This window comes from Dermacentor variabilis, chromosome 4, assembly GCF_050947875.1.
Source record: "Dermacentor variabilis isolate Ectoservices chromosome 4, ASM5094787v1, whole genome shotgun sequence".
Classification (NCBI taxonomy): domain Eukaryota; kingdom Metazoa; phylum Arthropoda; class Arachnida; order Ixodida; family Ixodidae; genus Dermacentor; species Dermacentor variabilis.
Window position 1 is genome coordinate 53805515 of NC_134571.1, and position 23693 is coordinate 53829207.

Sequence of the window (23693 nt, forward strand, 5' to 3'; positions counted from 1 at the left end):
GTAAATTAATGTTGGCCACAAAGGTTTATATAGCAACTTTTGCATGATACTGTTCCAATTTTACGCTTTCTAGAGGGCCTATTTTCGAACTTTACCTTCGTCAAGGCATTGCAAAGGGGGCGTTAAGTGTAGTGCAGGAAATTGCGCTACGTGCCACCTACACTCAAAGTGCTAATACCGCGTATGTGTTTGCACAAGATCTTTTTTTTTTTTTGCCATTCGCTTAGGTGTGACACGTACACAAACTTAGCAGAGTTTATGTTTATTACGCGTAGCATTCTTACATGCAGCCCATCACAGTCGTCCGCCTCAGAAAGCACTAGTAAAACGGCGTGCTCTTATAGATGATAACTATTCACTAACACAGAGACAAAACAATAGACAGAAAAACACGACACAAGCTGACACAGAGCGTCCGCAACTGTTTTGCTTTGTTTTGGCACGGATTGGCAGATAAAGCATCCAGTCCTTGCAGGCTTTCATTGCTGTTGTGATAGACCGCAGGAGGACATGTTGAACACTGTTGCCTTGTACTTGGTTTCTCAGATCTCAGCGAGAGATAACGCTCACGTGCAGACGAGGTGCGTTTTGCAACATTTGGGGTAGATTCCTTTGCCTTTCTTCAAGGTGCAGTTCTTCGGATAGCCTTGCAGGGAGACGCGTCCACACCTGCGTAGACAAAGCAGGAACTTTCACGTTAGGAACCCCGTGTACTAAGTCAATCGGCAACGCTTAACCAAACGCCAGTTTAGCGCACTACAGCCACGTGTGATAGGTTGACATGTCTACATGTGAATGATGTTGTACTGCATATTCTTCATGGTATACTAACGTAAGTTCGTTAAATATGCTGTAAATAGTAAACTTTCGTCCATAACGAATTACAGGTGCGAGAGGACGCTCTGGTGCGTTTGCACGACTAGGCCTATTTGACAGGACAAGTTCACAAAAGCGCAGATTAGCTGATCCGTGTTGCTGCACCAGTCGACATGCGAAATGAGAAGGAGGAGCAATCGGTGGGCGCTCCGTCTGAAGCGGGGCGAAAATAGACTGACGAACACGGAAAAACGGATAATGGTCGTGCCTATATTTATGCAAAGCATGACCTACATTCATCATTATACGAAGGATCCACCTTCAGAGAAAAACAAAAAAGGTGATTGAAATGCCTAACTTCGATGAAAAAGAAAAAAAGAGAGGACGGAGGATTTGATGACAGTATTGCAGGCAAATTGAGTTGGTCGCTTTGGAATAGCCGTGCGCACGTTTCCACAGTCTTTCGCGTAAAGTCTGTGTAGGTTTATTTTGCACATATCATAATACGTTCTCCGTAAAGCACCGAAATTGTTATCTTTGTTCTCTTGAAGGTCTCATTGCAGTCGTTCTCGCCATTGCTTATGCTAATATCGAACGAACATTGTAGATAGGAACCTCATTTGAATATACGTGGGCACTTTACAAAGAGCCATCCACATTGCGTATGGCTCTTCCCAGCCCGGTACTTAATCACAAAATCCCAATTGGTTCAAATCACAGTTTCTGCATTAGTCGCAGCAGACGGTCTAACTACACGTAGAGTCATTAGTTAGAAACTTTTGAAAAAGACTACATACGCATAATTTATCTGAGCTGTCCGCATGGTTGTCCAACTGCTAATATGTCTATTTCCTCATGTTGAACATCTTATCTGATTACGTGGAAGTAAAAGCCATGGGGGGCACCTAAGCAATTATTATGGCATGTAAATGCGATTGCATTACTTGTCGCCGAATGTGCCGCTGAGTTTAGTGCTGCTGTGCGAGTGTTATGTTGCTGCTTATGAGGTCACAACAACACAAGACGGCAAATCGGTCACACTGCGATGTCTCAGCTGAGTTTTATTTGTGGGGTTCTCATTGACGTAGTGTTTGATGAACATTGTGTTGAGTGCTCTTTCTCCACGACACCACTTTTCGGCACAGTGGCACCACTTTGTTATTGTGCCTATTCCGAGCGGCACCATGCTGTAGACACTATTACATTGCTTCATAGGGTTCGTAGGCGAACTCCACCTCATAGTCTGGAGGGATGTCGTAGTTGTCGCAAAGCGAGCGGCTGCAGCTCGCCGTGCTCGCTCCGCAGCCAATCGCTTTGCCATCTAGTCAATCCCACGCTAGTCAGAGCCCAACCACGTGTACAGGCTCGAACATATTCATCAATGTTCCCTGTTGCAACGGTGGCGCAGTGGTTATGGCGCTCAACTACGGAGCGGTAGCAGTGACAGTAAAAATTCTCACCGTGGTCACGCATTTTTATTGCGATAGCAATTATCTGGACACTCCAGGCGCGTTCCTGCCACCGGCGCCGCCGTCGCCGTCGCCGTGAGATTTTGTATGAGTGAAAGCGTGTGAGGGTGAGCCGGCGAACACGCCGTAGTTGACGCTTTGGCGGACGCAGTAGGGACGCGTTGCCGGCGCTCGTGTGTCTTGAAAGCGATCTGCGACGTGGCTAAAGTGCGCGCCCGGGCGGGCCTCATCCTCAAAGTGATGTGCGAAGTTTGCAGAGTGCGCGTAGTGCGGGTAGCTTCGTATGCGCTGTGCTTTCGACGTTTCGTTTGCGCTGAAGCGAGACATGCATGAAGGTCAATTCGCTTGCTGCTGCCGCGATTCCTCACTCCAGAATTTTCACAGACAGTTTCCGCGCGCATCTAGCGAGATGTGTTCAGGTTTACCTGTGCACGCGTGACACCGCGCTGGTTAATTTAGTTAAAACACGTTGACGGGCTAGCTGGTTTGAATCCATGATAGAGTGTGTAAGTGCGACTGAACAAGAACGTAGAAAGAAGCATACACACAAAGAGAGCGCTGTCTCAGTTTGTCTGTTTCTTTCTACCTCTTCGTTGAGTCACGCTTACATATTCTATCATTGTTAAATTAGTCAGTAAGCGAATGGTTACCAGCTGATACGGCCGATAAAGCTACTATTATACTTAGTACACCTATCTACTAATTTGCTATCGCAATCGGTGCTTGGCCTTTCGGGTGCAACTGCGAATATCTTTTTCTTTTTAGCTGGGTGAAGGTGACGTAATTTGTGTGCCTTCTGCCACGGCTTTCTCATGACGGCGGGTTCGCACAATGAGTCAAGTAATGCTCTCGAATTCAAATTTGGGGGCCACAAAGAGGTACACTTAAGCTTAATGATGTGGAACTACGAGGGCTCCCGGCTCTTCAAACTTTTCCTCCCTATACCGTGCCCGCTTTGCACACCATAGCGGGACGGTTTCAGTGCTTTTGCAGTGTGCCAACGAAGAGTACGCTGGGAAACTTACGAGGCTCCTCTAAGGTACTTAAGCCGTGAGTCACAGGTAAGGCTCATGCAGGGATTGGCCAGGTTGATGTGCGCTCCGTCTGGAATGGCATACTTCTTCCAGATACACTGTTCTGAAAGAAAGAAAAAGAGCGAGGTATAGTTATTTTCTTCTTTATTAGCTGCGAAATATAGGAAGCTTGGCCCCAGAAAGGGCCGGCTGTCCCAAAAGACCCAAAATATCATATACGAAAATCTTCAGGAACAAAACCCCCCAAAAGATAAATAATTTTGAAAACACCGCCAAACGGCTACAAACGAATAACAAAACAGTAACAAAGCAAATTAATTAATCACGGAAGAAATAAAGGGAAAGAAATGTTATTACTATAACTCATGTAAATATATATAAACTACGCAAAGAGAGAAACACAAGCGAGAAAGAGTGCAAGAACAAGACAAGCATGAACAAATCATTGGGACAAAGAGAAAATTAAGAATACCCATTAACTATTGTTGAGAAAGAATATATCAAGTCACCATCCACTGGTACCTATTTATGTCGATAGCGAAGAGCCCGATATACCGGTGAGATCGGAAATTATAGTGCGGTCGAAGTCTTTAAACAAATTGAATCTTCGGTTTGTTTTACGGATTGCAAACTTCCGTCTAAGCGTAACTGAGAACGAACGAAGCACCTGCAGCTTCGGCTTTGCTAGAATAACATCGTTCCCTGTGACAATAGCTAATAAAGCGCGACAGAAGTTTCTCTCATTTGGTTCGCGCCGCCGTCGTATTGGTTGTGCTTCTGTACTGCCATCTCTTAAAGCCGTGCAGTAGTCAGGATGCTTCTGCAATGTGCCGCTGTTCATAAGCAGCCAATTTCTGTTCCGCATGTCCATCTATCATAACCATGCAGGAGAGAGAGAGAGAGAAGAAAATAAGAGCCACACAAATGAGGCTTTCCATGGTAACATCTTGTTGGTTATCCTGTACTAGGGCAAGGGTTAAATTGATCAAAAAGTACGATACGGCGGCACGAAATAAGAAAGTAAGCACGAGGAAAGGCGCAAGAACTTCTACACTATGCCAAACAGTTCGCGTGTCCTTTGACAAAGCGAAAAAGGACTTCCATGCTCCGAACACTCTGGACCAGCGAACTGAATTGAATTCCAGAGTTTTACGTGCCAAAACTTCGATTTGATTATGAGGCACGCCGCAGTGGCGAACTGCTGATTAATTGTGGCCATCGTGGTATCTCCAACGTGTCCCCAGTTAACGGGACACCGGCGTTTACGCATTTCTGCCCCATCGAAATGCGGCCGCCGCGATTTGATCCCGTGACCTCGTGCTTGGCAGCACAACGCCATAGCTGCCAAGCCACCACGGCTGGTCCGGGACAAGTGTACCAAAATTTTTGGGGTACACTGGGCACCAATTCGATCTATCTAGTGCTATCACGGGATATTTGCGCACTTGTAGCGAGGGTGGCTGTGCTGTAGCCAATATATCAACCAATCCCAACCATTTTATGGGCAAAAACGCTCTCAAAACTGAGCCTTTGATTGCTTGGCGCCATGCGCATACTTTTCGCAAAGCTGTGGGTATTAAGGGAGACAGATAAGTTACCTATCATTTCCTTCGTCTCTTACTATGTCTCTCTCAATTTTTTTCTTAGCAAAGCAAGATTGAAGTCTGCTAGATAGCTGCTGCCGTGCAAGTCTCGCCCTTGGCCTGAAATATTTCGTGCTCCTCTTTCTACAAGTGCGTCGTAGGCCCCGCAGGCGGGTGCATTAGCTTTCTGTTGCTTTCATAATTTTCACTGCTGCTATCCAAAGTAGCGAGTACGCGTGCACATCACGCGTTGCTGAGTGTGCACAGCCCTGTCCACTTTGTGCATTTACTTCAAACTACGCGTAATTTTTTTTTAGACGAGTAAGCTGTGCCCCTGATCTGCGAACGTATACCTGTACGCTGTCTTGCTGGCGTAACCTCTGACCTGACGTGTTTCTCGCGGCAGTATACGTGTCCTCTACACGGAAACCGCGGGGGCCCCTGCTGACACATGCGACCTTGTGAGACGTTGAAACAGATGGCTAGACGCTGTCTGGGCTGTCATTGCGCGGAGCAGCCCTCTCTTTTACGACACCTCGGCCTTCGAGAACCATATGCAGACGCTCAGAAGAAGGATAGGCGTATCTCAGGCGGCCGATGATTATACTGGGAGCCAATCCTTTTACCCTTTAGCCATGAGAACTGTGGTGCCGTTGTGCTAACAACGTTAGCTTTGAGGGGCTGAACTTGGAAGTTTCTTGCGCTAACAAGTCGGTTAGCGACGAGTAACGGATCGATGCCGAGAGATGCTTAATCTGAAGGATAGATAGACGCCTTATCTCGGCCGTGTCGAGCGGCTGATGAATTCTGTCCTGATAGCTGCGCAAGTTCCGTGATATCCCGTATCTGTAATTGTTCTTGCTCTGAGTTGTTGAATATTATTTATTATAGTTGTGGAGTGCCACGGTATCTAAATTTTTTAATAACCTGTTTCAGTGGAGCAGTGGCTCAGTGGCTATGGAATTCTACTTCTGAGAACGAGGTCGCGGATTCGATTCCAGGCTGTGACGGTCACTTTCAAATAGGGGGCAGAATGCAAAAAAAGAAAAGAAAGGAAGGAAGAAAGATGCGCGTGTACTGTGCGTTGGGTGCAGGGCAAAGGACTGCGGTAGGTCAAAATTATTACAAAGGCGGCGGCCCTGATAACATCACTCTGTGGTTTCGTGGTGTTTAACTCGTAAATTTTGAAAGAAGAGGTCTTACGACGCGCGGTTTGGTATCAAGCTACTTGAACCACAGTGAAAGTGAAATTAGAGAGCTGTCGTACAGAGTCACCTGCAAAAATTACTGGAGGGAACTCTGGCGCCACGATGCTTCAGCTACCACGCGAATTATGGTTAATGCTTGGATTCATCTAAGCACTGTCCTTGTGGCTTCAAACGTTCTCGTGACGCTATTTATTACACCTTACCTTTCTATGTTCATGAACGCTCATACTTTACTCTTAAACCCAGTTAGGCAGTACGTCTCTGCGCGCATCATTGATTGTATTGAATTGTGGTATACGTAACGCAATAGTTTGTTGAAAATGATTAAATAAAAAAAACAAAGCCGTTTGAGGTCATAAGGACGAGGTTTAGGCAAATCCACCTGCCATTTATTATTCTCGCGCTGGCTTAACCACCATACTTGCAGCGTCGGCCTGTACACATTTGCGCGAGAGATCCGTGTGGTAATTCTTCAGGGCCATTGTTTAAGAGACCCGTGTATCCTTCCTCTTCTCAGAAAAAAAAATGTATGTGGGCCAAGCTACACACATAGTGGGCATTAGTATGCTTCGGCGCTCTTATGCGTCACGAATAGCGCATATTTCATGAGGTGTTTCGGCGAGACCATAGTGCGGCGCGCGCGTGATGCATTCTGACTTGCGCTGTCTCTGGGCAGCTTTGTTTCGGGTGGCATTGTCATTTTGTCTTGCGTAAAAGCGCAGCATCAAGATTACAGTATTTCGCTGAATGCCGGGTGGTCAAAATTATTCCGGAGTCCCCCCACTACGGGGTGCCTGATAACCATATCGTCGTTTTGGCACTTGAAACCCCAGAATTTAGTTTAATTTTAAACTTCCGAAAATTGAAATAAGGTAACTAACATAATTTCACAGATGCTCACCCACACTGTGTGACCCTGTTTGGTCGCCGCATATCGTTTGCTAGTCGTTTTCTCGCTGATTTTGGCAGCTCCGGCGGCAGTACAGGTGGCGGCACAGTATGCCCTCCCCCCCCCCCCCCCCCCCACCCGTTGCTTTTCATTTCGACTTTAAAGTTAGTAGCTTTTTCCGGCTCCTTTGACTGTTTTCGCGGTCGGCCACCGGGCTTTCTCGGCCGATGCAAAGGTCACGTGCTACACGAAATCGAGTTTGGAGGTGGGGGGGGGGGGGGTGCGCTCTCGTCACCGAAGTACATTGCGTGACTCTTGTCAAGATGCACCTTCTCGTCTTGCCGGCTCATCGCAGCTTCACTTAGACCGACTCCCAAAGTGCATGCGGTCTGCGTAATAATAAAGCGAATGGTCGGCAGGATTTGGCCTCCGTGAAGTAAGCGAGCGGAGAAGGAAGCACAACGGTTGCCGTGCCATCGTCGCCACAATTTCCTTCTGTAGTCATGTCGCCTTGGTCATGCTACCGTAGTGGTCGTCGTCACCGCGCTGTCAGGCCGTCTATCAAACATGTCGACATGATAATTTGTGCCGCCATCATCGAACACCATTATCAATGTCAGCAGCATACTTCGCAAGTATGACTAGCGTGTCTCTTTGATTTCTGCGGTCCGCATGAGCTATTTGCTTACTTTGACATTCATCTTCAATGGTTTCTGCAACAACCTTTGACAAATGTGCCCAAACGGAATGAAATTAATGGGCGCGCTTGATTCGCAGTGTCCTTACAGGGCCTCTCCTCGTTGTCTTAGATGTTGACTAAAGAGGAGTCAATAATATAGGCCCAGCATCTTTTTCTTCTTTTCTTTTTTGGTGTTGTGGCGAGCCTGCAAATCCTTCTGCAGCAACCAATTTCTTTAGCCTGTATTGTTCAGAGTTTGCGACATACCTTCATTTCTAAATTTCCTTGAATACTAGTAAACAAGATTATGCACCGAAAGATGGGGTACACATATAACTAAGAAAAAAAAAGCAGTAACGTCAAGCTGTGTGTATAAAGAATGTTACCACCATGTTTTCTTGCACCTAGTCCAGTGAACATATCATACCACTTTGATAACCGGTCCTGCAACGTACGTTACTTTACGAAGCCTATATTCAAAGGCACATATTGGAAAGACAAGCAATACTTACGCGTACTACGACTGTGAAGACAGACATCAGTTATGTTATCGAACTGCTCTCTGTATACGATGGCATGCCTTCGCCTTCCATGTATGCTTTATCATTATTTATATATTGCACGCATCTGCCATTCATCGCGGCTGTGAACGCAGAAGGCGTAACAATCGATTACACACCCTTCACTGCCTCTGTCCGATGTTCGCGAAAAGTCTTTCACTGGAACGTCTAGCCACGTGAGCAGTCGTGCTTGCTGACTTCCACGTGGAAGTCACTGAGTGAGCGAACCGATCGCGGCCCCGATTGTCTTGGTGTTTGCTGACCTCCTCACGACACGGCGTTTCGGCTGTGTTTTGATGACTCTGTCTAGCTAGCGGGAGGTCGACGTGAAAACGCTGACCGTGTTGACGAGGTCGTTCGGATATTCGCTTCGAGAAGGGCAAGCTGCTTGTCAAACTACTCTTTTTGTGTACGCCTATACGATGGAACTAGCAAAGTCCTGCCTTCCCCCCCCCCCTCCTCCTTTCTTTTTCTTGGCTTTCGCGCTCGGACTCAGTTGCCCATGACGTGCTTTTTGAGCGGCTGAGGCAGTGACCTCGACGAGAATTGCCCGTTACCTTGTTTCGAAATCCTCGTATACAATGGATACTTTAGGCGCGCCCTTCTGTATTTTTCTTTTCTCAGCAGAAGGAACGGAAGGAAACGGCTTGGAGCGTTCGGCCTTCAGTAGTGAGTAGTGCTGTTACTTTAAATTGACGAGCGAATATCCACATGCAAAGTTTTTGTTGTTGTTGCCGCTGCTTGCGTGCGTGCGTGTGTGCGGGCGTGCCATAGAGGTCTGACGACTTATGACTCAGCCGGCAAAGCAGCGAGATTTGAGGATTACATTCCTGGTTTTCACGGGAAGAACTTGCGTGCGACGTTTCCTTCTGTCTAGGGTAAGAAGACCTTATCAGCACCCCGTCACGCATTCTCCCATTGTGCTTGCGGAAAAGGCCCAGTTAGCTTCACTTATTCTGGTAATCACTTTCAGGAAAAAATAAGGGGGAGCGGGGTAAGGGGGGAGGGGAGAATGCAATAAACGTACATGCGATGCTCCTTGACGATAATGAATGTGCCGAGAAAAAAAGCTTGCCAAAGGAAAAGGGCTGCGTGAACAGGTTGGCATTTGAAAGGCAAAACAAGGTATAAAAGAGGTGGCGCTTATTATTAAAACGACTGGAGGAGTATTCCCTGCTGGAGCCGAGAGTGCGTCGAACTGAATTCACTAGAGATCCTTGCGTATGTGTTTATGTGCGTGTTGCTACACTCGCATTCTCCTCACCTCTGTACGCAACCTCTGCACGCAATAGTGTACAGAGTTTAAGAGTATATTCTTGGAGACATCCTGTCAACAGCTCTTGTGTCTTCAGTTTTGTCAGCTGCAGTTACGCAAGTCATTTAAATATATACCTTTGACGAAACGTTACCAGGCGGGAAATATCAACGGTCGTGCCACACGCCAGCGTCACTGTTTCAATCGTCAGCGATCGGAGTTTTCTCAAAATGTGCGTGAGCAGCCGAAAAGGCAACGAGTGGCGGAGCTTACCACGGAAAAGATATAACCAGCCTATTAGTTGTATCTAGCAAGCACGTCTTGCATCCAATCTAAGCGGCTGTGTCGTAGACATGGCTTTAGTCAGCGATGATGGCGATGCTATGTGCGCGTCGTTTCAAAATCTATTTTCCTCTTATTTTTGTCGAAGGCGCGCTCTCTTATTAAGCACAATGTCTTGCTTAGTGAACTACCCCCGCTTTTCTGTGTCAGGTATGTCTCTAGCCTATTACCGTGGGCCGGTCCCGGATATTGTGCAGCCTAAAAATGTGGGCCACTATGTTCTGCTAGGTATGTGCAAGCCTCTGAGACCCCTGGTTGCCGTGATGGTCCGAGTAAATTTATATATGTGTATATCTATATATTATATTTACAAATTAATTTGCCATCGGACAATTAATTGTACGATGGCAGTATTCGAACAAAGGACCATTAGCAGAGTAGCCCGATGCTCTAAACATCAGACGACAGGCCCATGTTTTTTTCTATATTAGCCCAGCAGGCGGAATAAAACAACTTTAAGCCTTTCCCGCGTGCAAGCCAGCGCGTTGAAACACTTGACACGTTTTATTGCACTATCAATTATATGAGCACCACATGCGATCTTTCGCGACGCCTATAATTACAGATAAATATACTGGGTTCATTGGCTTTTACGTTTACTGAAGAATATTACTCACATTAACTGCTTTAGAATTTGAAGGTCACGTAGCGAAATATGACTAGGCGTGTTCGTGTTCCAACCGCACAGACTGGTGCACAGATGCAGCTGTATTTAAGACCTCGTCAGGTCAAGTTTGCTTGCTGGAACAAACTGTATCACAGATATGCAGACAGACCCTGCGAGCTTGTACCATCGTTTTCCCCACGGAGGAAGCAAAAATGTAGGAGGGAGCATTACGTGACGCAGCCAGCCTTGGCAAGCGAACGCTCCCTGAAGCCGCAGTGGTGGCCGAACACGTGACCGCTTGCGTCGAGATCACAGAGAAAGAATCGAGATTTGCTGAGACGTTTGGTTTGGTTTGCTGAGACGTGTGGTTTGCAGAGACGTTTACCTGCCCTACGATGGCTCTGCCTGCAGAGTGGGAACATTAAAAACCACTTGTGATCACTGTTCATTAAAACCAACCTGCGATCACTTGTTGGGCCACTAGGCTTGGATACAATCGCGTTGCGGTATGTTCCCTCCTATCTTTTTCTTTCCTCCATTATTGTCCTACACGCAGTAGCCATGGCGGTAGCTGTCGGTGCGGGGTTTTCGCAACCAACCACCGCGTCCCTCACATTGTGAAAACATGCTTGCACGTGGTAATTGTCAGAACACCAGCCGAGAAACTCCTGTGGAACGCTAATCGCACTGAAGCAAGTGGGGCCCGCATATGCGCAAAGACCACTCCGTTGCCCAGACGCAGGAACAACGTGATGCTGTCTGTGCTGCGCACGGTGCAGCTCAACGCCGGGGCGCCCAGAAGCGGCAGTGCGGAAACAGGAGACCGAGACTAAAAGATGGAGGACGCTTAAGCTTCACCTTTAAGAGTGGAACGCCATAGCATTCAAAGTTCCCTGATTGCTTCTCACCCTTCCCGGCAATCGGAGCGTATGTAACCGTAATATTTAACGGGAAACGCTGGCCGCGAACGCTATGCACGAAGGCGGGCTTTCTGATGGAAACGCGGCGTATTGCGTAGGTCGCGATGCGGCAGAGGCGAGCGCCGTCTGGATGATGTTGTTGCAAGGAACCGGGAGCGCCGCTCCGTGGCCGGTCTATGGTTGGTAGAAACGCTCGAAAAAGGGCTTCTTTTGAATTTTCGCGTAACCTAATTATATTTCCACGTATAGTCAAATTACACTCCGATGCTATCATGTCTGTAGGTTGTGCGTAAGTCATACTTTACGACTTTTCTACGTATTTTAGCTTGAGAAATTCAATTATTTCAGTAACTTCCTTGCACCACATAGAGGGCCTGCGTAGGGGTGGGTCGAAAATGTTTTTGCCGAAACGACCATCCGACACCGGATTTTCTGCGACACAGGGCCCTTAAAGCTGTTGCGTTAAAAGCGACAATGCCTTCGAAGCCCTGCAGCTAAATAGCGCGAAGTGAACGCAACATTGTGTACGCCGTGAGCATGCCGCAGTACAGAAACGCGAGGCCGACGGAAGGCGACATCGCCAACAAGACATTGAAATTCTAGCCGCTGTTGCTCGCCGTCGGCGTCTTCTTTCTGTCTGTGTTTGTATGCGGGCGTCACGTCACGCGTGTTTACTTGGCCGGCCTTATGCTTACTGTAATCCGTACTGCCACTAAGGCTACGAGCCTTACATAGTGTGATATTCTAGCAGGTTGCTACCGCATTCATTGTTCCACTCTTACGTAGAAATTGTTGTTTCAAATAAATTAATCAATAAAGTTGTCCGATGGCGGGATTCGAACAGAGCACATCTAGCGTAGGTGCCTAATACTGTGACCACTAGGCAGCGGAGGCTTCCCCCCCCCCCCCCCCCTCCAATAACGGCTTGCCACCTGATCGGATCGTAGTTTTGACACGTTAAATTCCGGAAGTTAGTTAAAATTAATTAATCTTTCACCATATCAAAATGCACGCAGACCCCGAGGATACTACAGTAAAAAATTCGCAGTTCCGCTCGAAAGGCGAAGCACCAATTGCGATAGCAAATTAGTAGATAGCTGTGCGAAGTAAGGATCAGAATCAGAATCAGAAGGATAGTAGTTTTATTGGCCGCATAAGCTTGTAAACATTCGCTTACTAACTAAATTAACAATGATATAATATGTAAGCGTGACTCAACGAAGAGGTAAAAAGAAACAGACAAACAGAGACAGCGCTGTCTTTGTGTGTCTGCTTCTTTCTACGTTCTCGTTCAGTCGCACTTACACACTCTATCATCGATTCAAACCAACTAGCCCGTCAACGTGTTTTAACTAAATTAACCAGCACAGTGTCACGCGTGCACAACATGAGCACATCGCGCTCAATGACAGCGGAAACTGTCTGTGAAAATGCTAGAGTTAGGAATCACGGCAGCAGCCGCGAGGCAATTGACCTACGTGCATCTGTCGCTTCAACGTGAACGAACCGTCGAAAGCATAGCGCATACGAAGCAACCGGCACTACGCGCACTCTGCAAACATCGCAGATCGCTTTGAATATGAGCTAGACCGCGTGGGCGCGCACTTTGGCCACATCGCAGATTGCTACTAATACACACGAGTGCCGGCAACGTCTCTGTCGCGTCCGCCAAACGCGTCTACTACGGCGTCCGCTATTCGCGTGGCTAACGCCGTAGTAGACGCCGCAGTCCCCACTCTGTGCGGAGCGGCGCGCCAGGAGGACATCGACACACGCTGGCAGCCGCAGGAGAGGAACGCCCCTCCTCCCTCGCCGGACTCCCCTTGCCTCGCGCGCCACAGGGGAGAACACGCATCCGGGCCGTGTTCCTGGCTCGTGCACGCGAGATTCAACCGCGTTCGCCAGCTCCCCCTCAAACGCATTCACTCATACGGAACCTCACGGCGACGGCGACGGCAGAAATGCGCCTGGAGTGTCCATATATTTACTATTGTAATAAAAGAAAGTTATGAGTACGGCGCTCCTTCTACTCCCCTGACGCGAGGAGTGACGCGATTAAGTGCTGTGCGCAGCGGCTCCGCTCCTATCTAACCTCCAGCTATATATATATATATATATATATATATATATATATATGCCCGCCCCTCGAGCAGAGAGAGAGAGAGAGAGAGACGGGCACCACGAGGGGACTGGTGGCCTGATATATATATATATATATATATATATATGTATATATATATATATATATATATATATATATATATATATATATATATATAGCTGAGGTTTTCCATCAACATCAATTGCAGGTTGAACTGTCCTCCAGTTTTTCCTGTTCGACTCAACCGCTATAATGAAGTAGCGAAAGAGCGCCAATGTTACAAACATTCTGATCCTGTTGGTTTGTCTAAAAATTACTTCTTGGTGCAAGGTTATTCGCGCGAATGCTTTCTAAGAAAACATCTTACCGCACCGCTCGCGGTATATGCGCAGTGCATCTTTACGTAAAATATTGTTACAGGCCATTTCAGCATTCTGAAGAACACGCTCAGCAGGACGACGAAAAGGAAGAACGAAAGAGCTCGTTCGTGGTGGTCATTCTGCTATCTTGGCTGTGACTTCTCTGTATATATATAAATTGTAAACAAAATTTTGCCCTAATCTTTATCTACGTAACAATATATATATTCGCGTGAGGAGTTCTCGTTCTTCGCATGCATATATGACGTTGTACGACCGGCATAAAACGTGCTCGCTTCTTCTTCTATATTTTTTTTAACCGCAACCTTCTTCAAGAGAGTTCGTCTCCAAGTCGCAAATTACATTACTACGTAGTTGGAGGGTTTCTTTCACGTTTCCAAAGCACGTACACCTTCGATGTTTTTTCTTCGTCTTTTCTTTGTCCCACACAGGCTCAACCGCCTGCCTGAGGAGTTAAGACTCAGCCGGCAAAAGCAGAGAGATTTGACGATTACATTTCTGGTTTTCACGAGAACAATTTCCATGCGACGTTTCCTTTCGTCTAGGCTATGAAGCCAATTATGTCACAAACGAAAACTTTCTCAACACCCCGTCATGCATTCTCAGGTTGTGTTTGCGGAAAACTTGCAGTTTACTTATTATTCTGGCGATGACTTTCACTTGTTCAAACGCCGAGAATACAAGCGGAGGGGTGAGAGGGTATTGAAAAATGCGAGACACGGTCATGCGACGCTCCTCGAGCATAATGAATGAAACTAAAGAAGAGAGAAAAAAGGAAGCAGGCGAAAGAAAAAGGGCTGCGTGAACAGGTTGGTGATTTCAAAGGCAAAGCAAGGTATAGAAGAACTTGTACTTACTAATAAAACAAGCCAAGGAATATTCCCTGCTGGATCCATCTAGCGCATGGAACTGAATTCATTAGAGCTCCTTGCGCTTTGTTTGGCGACACACTGCGTCAGAAACGCCTGAGTGTAATCTGCACAAAGCATTTTCATTCTATGGGGCGCATTAGAATGATATCGAATGTTGTGGCAGCACTATAATTTTGGGCCCAAATTGTGTAAAGGCCCGGTATAAGACGAGTGGAGGACCCAACTCATTTGGTATAAAATTAGTTTAAGTCCCACGGAAAAAAATATTTTGAAAAACAAAATAGAAGAAAAGTTTGAGGGAAATGTCTAAATACTTGCAGGTGCACTTGTAACCACATTAAATGAAAGGTCCTTTCGAGTTCCTTCTTGGCAAAATATTGAAGCTAACGGTGCAAGCCCTTCATTCATCATTTGTCTTCATCGTAACACATTGCTTGCTCCCCGTGTCTGCTGTAGTGAAACTCAAGGTCTTTGCTTCTAGCAGCGTTTCTCACTCGCTCTAACGACATCGATCCACCAACTTTTATATGACAAATATAGTTTCTTTTGTTTTCTTCTTCTTTTTTGCACCTACATTCTACCTTTGCAATGGTGTTACTGCGATGTGCCACGTTAGCCTTAGTGCCCTCAGGCCTTAATATTTGATGTGTCCGCTTGAAGAACTAAATATACTAATCAAAATAACCTTGAAGCATTCAAACGCGTTATTCTTTCGCGCCAAATGCAACTCAAGCGCATGACGAGAATTGTAAATGTGTGTGCATGCGCCCTTGCGTGTGTTTTTCTACGTAAATGCGTGTTTAGAACAAGGGTGGGGGGGAGAGGGGAAAGTGTGAGTAAGCGAATTCCGGCAGGGTGGGTGCAGAGTGGGACGGCACTGGGTTGTCGCAGGAGGATTTAGCTTTGCGAAATGCCAGCATCTGGAAGTGCCGCATGTGCAGTCTGAATCATGGCGCACAGCTGCCGGTCGGTCGGGCCAGTGTATCTTCTAACAGAAGCAGGACTCGCGAGTGTTCAGCGTGGAGGCTGAATGCAAACGGCAAATAGGAAGAACAAGTACTGAAACACAACCGAATGGCTCAGCACAGCATTAACGAGATTCCGAGAGATATCAAGCCCACCAGAGCGAATGATTATTTTCAGATTAAGCACTGCAGACTGCAAAGGGGGCCTCTCAGGTAAATAAGAACCCATGTCCCGGATTCATCTGCGACGGAGACGATATTTGCTATCATCTCCAAAATGACTATCAGCAGCTGCACTGGCAGCAAATTACACTGGCGAGAGCCTTCGCAATGACCACTAAGCGTTTGAGGTAACTTAACGTCCGATAAACGCTTCAAACAATCCAACGTCTTTACTAAGGAGCTCGCGAATAAAATAAAATAAATCAACTCAATATTTTTAGCAACAGCAGTTGCCTTTCAGTGCGTAAAAGATCAGAAAAAAATAAAGGTAACACAGCATGCTACACCTATGTTGGCGTCCCTGAGATGAAGCAATGTTTTTGCATTAATTTGAAAATCTTTAATTGAAAGTCTTTAATTTGAAAATGCAGCTTTGTATTTTGTCTCAAAGCATCTCTTTTGTACGCAGACACTCTAGGCGTGACGTTATCAAATCGCTGGGTGGGTGTTTGATACATTTTTTTCAAAGAATGAGTAGTTTAACTTCGTAGTTCAACTTGTGCTTCTTATCGACATCGCGTATTTTGACACGCGCTGACAACCTCGTTAGTTGAGAGGTACGGTTGGTGGTTGACTTGGCAGAGCGCTCACTTTTCAAGAACGAAGTTATCCTAAAGCCTCGTTCCTTTACTCTCATCCTTCTGCAACAACTCTCATCACGAAAGAGCAGGTAATCGCAGAGAATGCACTCACTGTTTTTCACGTCAACAGGCTGCACAAACACGGCCGCCTTGGCGAGAGATGCGAAGACGCACAGGAGGAGGAGCACCGTCCCGAATCCCTGCCTCTGGCTGAACCGCATGCTGGTGCCAGCTGTGCGTTTGCGTACACTTCAAGAACGAACCGCGCCGGGAGGCTTTACTCGGCGACCGTCTCTTTTTTGACTGAGGCGCCGCCGTGGGACTGGAAGCTCTTTTATACAAACGTCTCAGCCGACTCTCGAGTGTGCGTGCGTGTGCGCGTGGACCGCGGTGAGCGAAAAACCGGATTGTCTGGCGCAGCGCACTTGGGTATTCCCCTGCCGGGCGAGGAGGACTGCTGTGCGCGTCTGTGCCGGCCGGCCGAAGCGGTTGCGTTTTACTTCGTTCTCGTCGCTCTGTGGGAACACTCTTCGCACCAAAAAAGGAGCAAAAATAGTTGCAGTGTTTTTAGCCTAAACAGAGTGCGCTGGTGCCTGTCTGTTTAAATAGAACTTATGAAAAAAAAAAAAGAAAACATGACTGTGTCGCATGACGTAGAATGTTTGCTTTCATTTTCGTTTTGTAGGAACAATAAAGTGCTAACGTAGGCGGTTACGACAACGACGTATATTCATATATTGACATTTTTGGCTGATTTATCAACGCGCAGCTTTCGTTGCCTCTTCACCCCATTTTGCGGCTGCCGACTGCTGTCTTGCACGATGGGCCAGTCCTGGAGCTAGTGAAAGCCGGAGAAGCCCGCACCAACCAGCAGCCCTTATACGTCGAGCGCAGACGCGAGCTTCAACGCAATCAAAAGGGACCAATGAGTGCGCTCAGTGCGGAAGAGGCAGATGCCCGCAAGAAACATCGAGCGGAGAAAGAATGTCTTCCATCCGCGGCGAAGCGTCGTTCCAGGCGGCGTCGATACGCAGTGATGAAACAGCACCGGAACGGGACGCCATCGTTTACGCGTGTGCAAACAAGTATACTTTGAGAGGCACTTGAAGCAGGAAGAGCTGGGTCCGGCATGTAGTGTGGGCGACAGACTCTGGTTTCTGTCGGACGTACGTGTCTGCTGTGTTGTAGTGTAACAAGTTTACGTTGAGCGAGTCGTTACCCGGTAAAAAAACGTGTGCAACTCCTCTCTGGGGCGCTATTCTGTAAGTGTACACCTAGTGGACACGTCCATATCGTCTGCTGTTGAAGTGCTGATTGGCTGGGGGCGCCTGTACTGTTCTGACGCCTACCCCAGCCCAGTCAATCATTCAGAACTACAGCAACCACCGAAATGGACAAGTGGGGCTGGCATGCTTTTCGACACGCAATCGCAGGGGTTCGTTATTTTTGCTCAAGACTGTCCCACCTATTGAAACGTTCCTTATGCCATTCCAATAAATACGTATGCTTCCGTATAATTATTAGGGAATCTATATGGATTCCGTATAAATTCCATGATATTCCCATGAGGATCGTACGGAAAGCATACAAAGTTATTTGAATGCACACTGAACGTTTCGTCAGACTGCTTCGGAGATCCAGGAAAGTAAACGGATCGAGCGATATACCTCATCAATTTTATCCCTTAACCAGCATCAACGTCACGCTAATTTTTAATCATTGCGCATGCACCTCTGGCGAGTTCCCTTCCTGTTGGATGAACTGTATAGTGCGCCTTTGCTTCTATGCTTAAAGGGTGCACAAAATGCTAAGACACGCGTCAATGCTGTATCTTATTAGAAGTTTCTTTGAAGTTGATAACGATGACTGTGCTGAGTGTTTCTTCTCATCAGGTTTGTGTCTAGCAAGCCGTATTCCCCTCAGTATATTCGAGTGAAGGTGTACATATAGAAATAAGTAGTAGTGATTCATTCGTTGAATACAAGTATGTCCAATGAAGTGGAGTAATCACCAAAGCAACATGGACTATAATTAATGTACTCTCGGTACTGTCTTTCAAGGACATGTATGCGCCTGTCATTCAACGCACAGTACGACTCCGCAACTAACTTTATGATGTTTCCTCACTCATTAATATTTGTGGAGCGCTTTAGTTTGTGCATGATTGATTGTCTGAGAGTATGTGAGTGATTTTTCAATTTGCATACATCGAACGCTTTCAAGAACTGCACGGCTGGAAATATTTGGCAGTGAGCCGATATTATAAGAAAACGCATTGAAAAAAAAATTGAGGAGCCATTTCACTATCTGAAGGTGGATTACCTGCGAAGCTGCAGCACATCACTCAGGGTTAGACAAGAATACATACATTTAGTTTCATCATTTGGTAATGGTAGTGACGATAGCTTTGCGATTACTGTGATATACACTGATTGGTTCAGTTACAAACTTAGAATCTTGGCCAAAGTTAAATCTAAACACGACCGTTGTTGAGTATAGCTGAGTGACTTCAATCGGTGTGGCACTTCAAACTCTTCTAGGACAAATTGAGCGCACCATTTCTAGTATGGTTTTTAAATGTCCACATTGAAGACTCCAACGATGATCGCAGGGTTAGTGTCATCACGGCTAACCCATGCAGAGTGCGTGGCGATGAACTTCTCGATATCACACTCCAGGTGTGCCTGGAGATATGTACACAGTGCATATTACAAGAGAGAGAAGTGGTTCTTGTGGGGAAGGAGAAAAGGCTAGCGCTATTTTCTGCAACCCATCTCTCTTCTGTATGGCACAGACAACCCCGCAGTCGATGACATTTTTCTCTTGCCAGTCAAGGGTGTATGGTGGTACATATATTTTGTCCTTTGCATATATGGCAATGTGCTGTTCACAAACGATCTCAGTATTCCCATCGGCTTAAAACAATGCATCTTGTTTGATTTATTATTATTATTATTATTATTATTATTATTATTATTATTATTATTATTATTATTATTATTATTATTATTATTATTATTATTATGCCTGCTTCACCTCGGCCACGGGTCGTCCCGGAATTGCGCTATCTCAGGGATCGGCCCCCATTCATGCCCACGGGCACGACAGATGCATTGGGGGGAGGGGGGGGTGAGGTGTAGAAGTATACAGGGGCCCTATAACGTAAAACTATTCCAATATGTTTTTATTCCAATTTTCTGACGTCACATTTGCGTAACCGCCGACGCAAGCATCGGGCGGTGACCCGCAGGGTTGTCTGAACAGACCAATCAAACGCTCTCCTCGATTATAGGAGGTCACTTTCGTTTGCTTTAAAAACGAATAACATGGCCTATACTGAGTGGCTTGTCTTATATTATTGGCTGACAAGAGGCGAGGAGCAAGCTCAAGTGGAGAGGGATTCGATGAGGCAGAGCCAGTGCACTGAAAATCGATAACCGAATCAAGAGGGTGGTGCCGGCGCCTGCGATTGGTCCGCTTTTCCTTACTTAACTTGCGGCGGCTAGTCGAAAATCGCGACGGCATGTAACGGAAGGTTAAGAATACCGCTAAAACGCATCCTCAGCAAAGAAGAGTTGGCAGGGCGAGGTCGTAAACGTGCCGAAAGTGCTCCAAAACGTTACACTGCCACGCAAAAAGTTTATTGTGCGCAAATAAACCCAAGCTCTCCGGCAGGTGCGAGTAGCCAGTGCCTCAGCGATCGGCGGCAGCCATCTTTTATTCCTTTCGGAACGGGGCAGCCTGCGGCTATTCAGAAGAAAATTGAGTTTTGTTCAGCATATTAATGCATCTTTAACGCGTGCACGTCACTTTGACGCAATCAGTTTTCGTGCTTTTGTGACCTCGCGTGAGAGGCGGGTGAAGTGAGTGCAGTTCGAAAACTTCTGACCAATAGCCGAGGGATAATGGCAAAAAGTGGTCGAATCAGAAATAACTATTTTTCTTTTGTTCAGTCCAATCATGCGCAATCAATGTCTACACGTCATATCAGATGGGGAGCTATCGCGGTTTTCGTTACGCCGCTTGAGAGACAGGCGAAGTGGGGATGGTCCAAAAAAGTTTTTGACCAATCGCGGAAGCCTGATTGCAGAATCTGAATAGAAAAGTTTGGAATAGCTTTACGTTTTAGCGCCCCAGCTTCACTGTAAACAGAATACAGTTTTTACATGTACACATAAGATATGAGTCGCACTAGTTGGCTCATGCTGTCTCAAGTGCGTTGGTGCTTTTGATCGTCAATGGTAGCCTATCATATTCTTACGCCTCTTTGCAATTCTGTGCAACTCAGGCAGGAGCTGCGGAAATGATCGGTTTGCCTTCAGATTCAGCGAAGAATGAATCGTCTCGAATGTGTGCATCGGAGATATCTGGGTCCGCCTTTGAGGAAATATGAAGCCGATTTTCTGACAAAGCAGGAGAATATATTGTTTGAGTGTGTGCCTTTGCTTGAGGATGGAGAGAGCGATCGACATTCAAAGCCAAACGATTTGTGAGCGACCCTTCTCACCTTAACGACATCCCCGTTTCGCATTAACACCACTCACACAATTCGTTTCTTCTTGCCGGTTTATGAACAGAATGATAGCTTGAAATTGCATGTTAGTTCCAGCTTTTAGACCCTCAGCTTAACTCATGAAAATACGTGCACGCAGGCTGCAAGTTTGCAGTGTGCGAAGGCCGACATTGCGATGGAAACCCAGCGTGCAGAAAGCACCTCTTTCCCGTAAGAATATGTTCTTCTAGGTTACAACCTTCACAATGCCAAAAAAAAGAAAACATTAACTGTGACAGAACAATAAATGTCGCTGAAGCCAGCAACAGTTATTGCCCAGACGAAGACAAGTCCCTCGTCGAATCGCTGGCTTAAATGACATTCCTTGTCCTAGCGCAATTATTCACTTCAAGCCTGCACATTCCTGTGATCCTGTCTCTGGCTTATGAAAGGAAGAAAAATCTTGCGATTGAACGCATTCGCCAGCGTTATGCAATATCCGCATTGACGCTATATAGTCAACGTTACGCAAACGGGATTTACTCGTCCACGCTATACAAGGAGTCGCTATACACGTCTTCTGTCCGCTATTTCTTGTTCTCTGACCTCACGTTTACGCTGACGAGGCCGGCGCCGTAGTGGCTGGCGCTCCACCGCGGGGGGTGCGCCGGCTGCGATGACGCAGAATGCCGAAGCACGTCGAGTACGCGTGCCCGGCAGAGGACGCAGCCCACGCGGTTATACGTGTGGATAGGGTTGCTTCGTATGCCTTTCCTGTACCCCAGCAGCTATGGGCACGCCGCCTCCAAATATGCGTGGCGGTGCACGTGTCCATCAGCGCGGGCCGAGCGACTTGTTTTTTGGCACCGGTGTCTGAGTCGAAGAGAGAGCGTGGAGGTCACCGTGACGTCGCGCACTGCCGCTCTCGCGTATGTGTTTTGCTTCCGCGACGGTAACGTGCCGTGGCACTCTTCGTGCGCGGGTTTGTGTTGTTGTGAAACGGGACCCCACTTCTTTGCGTAATGACATCAATATCCTGCTCGCGTCCGTTCGTAGACGAGGGGGGTTTTCCTTTTCGAGTCGTCTGAAGCTGGTCCCTCACGTTATCGGAATCGTGCGGCGTTGTGCAAGCCAAAGCTGACGTTATGCAACCAAGGAGGTCAAATGTGGAGTATAGTCGAGTGGGCAATGAAGATCATTGAGTACGAGATCGCCGGTTCGAGTAAGTAATGGATGCAGTCGCCGCCTCCCAGACAGCCATACCAGGGCTCCTGTAATACTTGATTGCAGTGGATTGAAGTGCCTGACGATGGACGCACTGTGCCTTGTGCACAGGGCGCGTAATGCGTATGAACTCTTGCCTCCTCACCCTTTACCTTTGAATTCCTCATTTTCTCACAGCATGTGTAGGGTATCCAACTGGACTAAGTGTAGTTGAAATCCATGCCCATAGTTCCATCGTACCCTGTCTCTTCTTATAATCATGACTTAGTCCTTTGGATACGAGTTTACACTATAGCGTTTATAGCATATACTTGCAGTCGTGTTTGTTGCATATGCACTTGCGATTTCTATCTTATGCACTTGCGATTTCTATCTTAAAGGGTCCCTGAAATGGCTTGAGCAAATTTTGTAGACGCGTAAGGTACAGCTATACAGTAAAGTATTCGGGCCACAATTTAGGTGAAGATTCTTGTATCAAGAGAGCTACGGACGATTGCAAGTTACTCTCCGCCCTAGCCGTGTTTTTTCTCCACAACTAGTTCGCCGAGTGATCGGGGCTAAGCTCCGCCTTCACTGGCTCTGCGTCATGATGTAAGGTCGTGCCGTCTACTTGCAGTTGTCATGGCACCACCGCGCGAAGCCTCTCCAACCTCCGCTAGCGACGAGTGTGTAGTGTGTTCCGGTAACCACAGGCGAGCTGGACGTTTTGGCGGATCCACGGAGGCGCAAACTAAAGCCCCTTCATCATACTATTGCTGCGATGAAGGGGCTTTAGCGTAAACGTGAGTGGCCTGAGTCACGTGCACGGAGCAGTCACCTGGTGGCGCAGTGCTTAACCCGCCAAACACAGAGTTGACATTGCTCTAATCAAATGTAAAACATTTTAAACATTAAAAAAATGTGTTCACGATTACGCTCATGGCGAAAATTTACACCAGAAGTGAAGTAGAATAAACTTTGTTACTGCTATATCAGTTCTGTGTTTGTCTGGCTAAGCTCTGTGCCGCCAGGTGGCTGTACCATGCAGGCCACTCGCATTTTCGCCTCCACTCATCCGGTAAAACGCCCAGTCCACTTGCGTTTGCCCGAATATCGGACTCGCTAAAGCTCTCTATCCTAGCGTGTCAAGCGACGGCCGCAAAGGTGTAGATGATCTCGCCGATCGGATACTGACATCCCGATGCACTGCAGCCATTTCGCTCGCATGTTGCCTTGCAGAGAGACATGATGTCGCAGCTTACGCATGCCACGCCATTGTCTGCGTATGACATTTGGTTTTCAACGTAAGGCGAGTGTAGCCGCGCTTAGCCGCGCCATATGCAGCCTATGGCATGGCTGAGCGCGGCCACGCAGGCACTACGTTGAAAGCGATCTGCGATGAGTACAGTATAGGTGCGCCGAGGGCTCGTAGCTTCGTGTGCGCTGTGTTCTCGCCCCTTAGTTCATGTTTAAGCGAGAGGCAGCACGAAGCTAGCTGCTGCTGCCGTTCTTCCT

General features: G+C 47.1%; 1 protein-coding gene across 1 annotated transcript; it reads right to left on the minus strand.

The window, feature by feature from the left end:
* Positions 1-246: 246 nt before the first annotated feature.
* Positions 247-16806, minus strand: LOC142579170 (uncharacterized). The gene is made up of 3 exons (XM_075689118.1): positions 16596-16806; positions 3311-3422; positions 247-669 (listed from the first exon to the last, which is right to left on the minus strand). Exons 1-3 carry the CDS (start codon positions 16702-16704, stop codon positions 567-569), a joined length of 324 nt encoding a protein of 107 aa, XP_075545233.1. The 5' UTR covers positions 16705-16806; the 3' UTR covers positions 247-566.
* Between the last annotated feature and the right edge of the window lie 6887 nt (positions 16807-23693).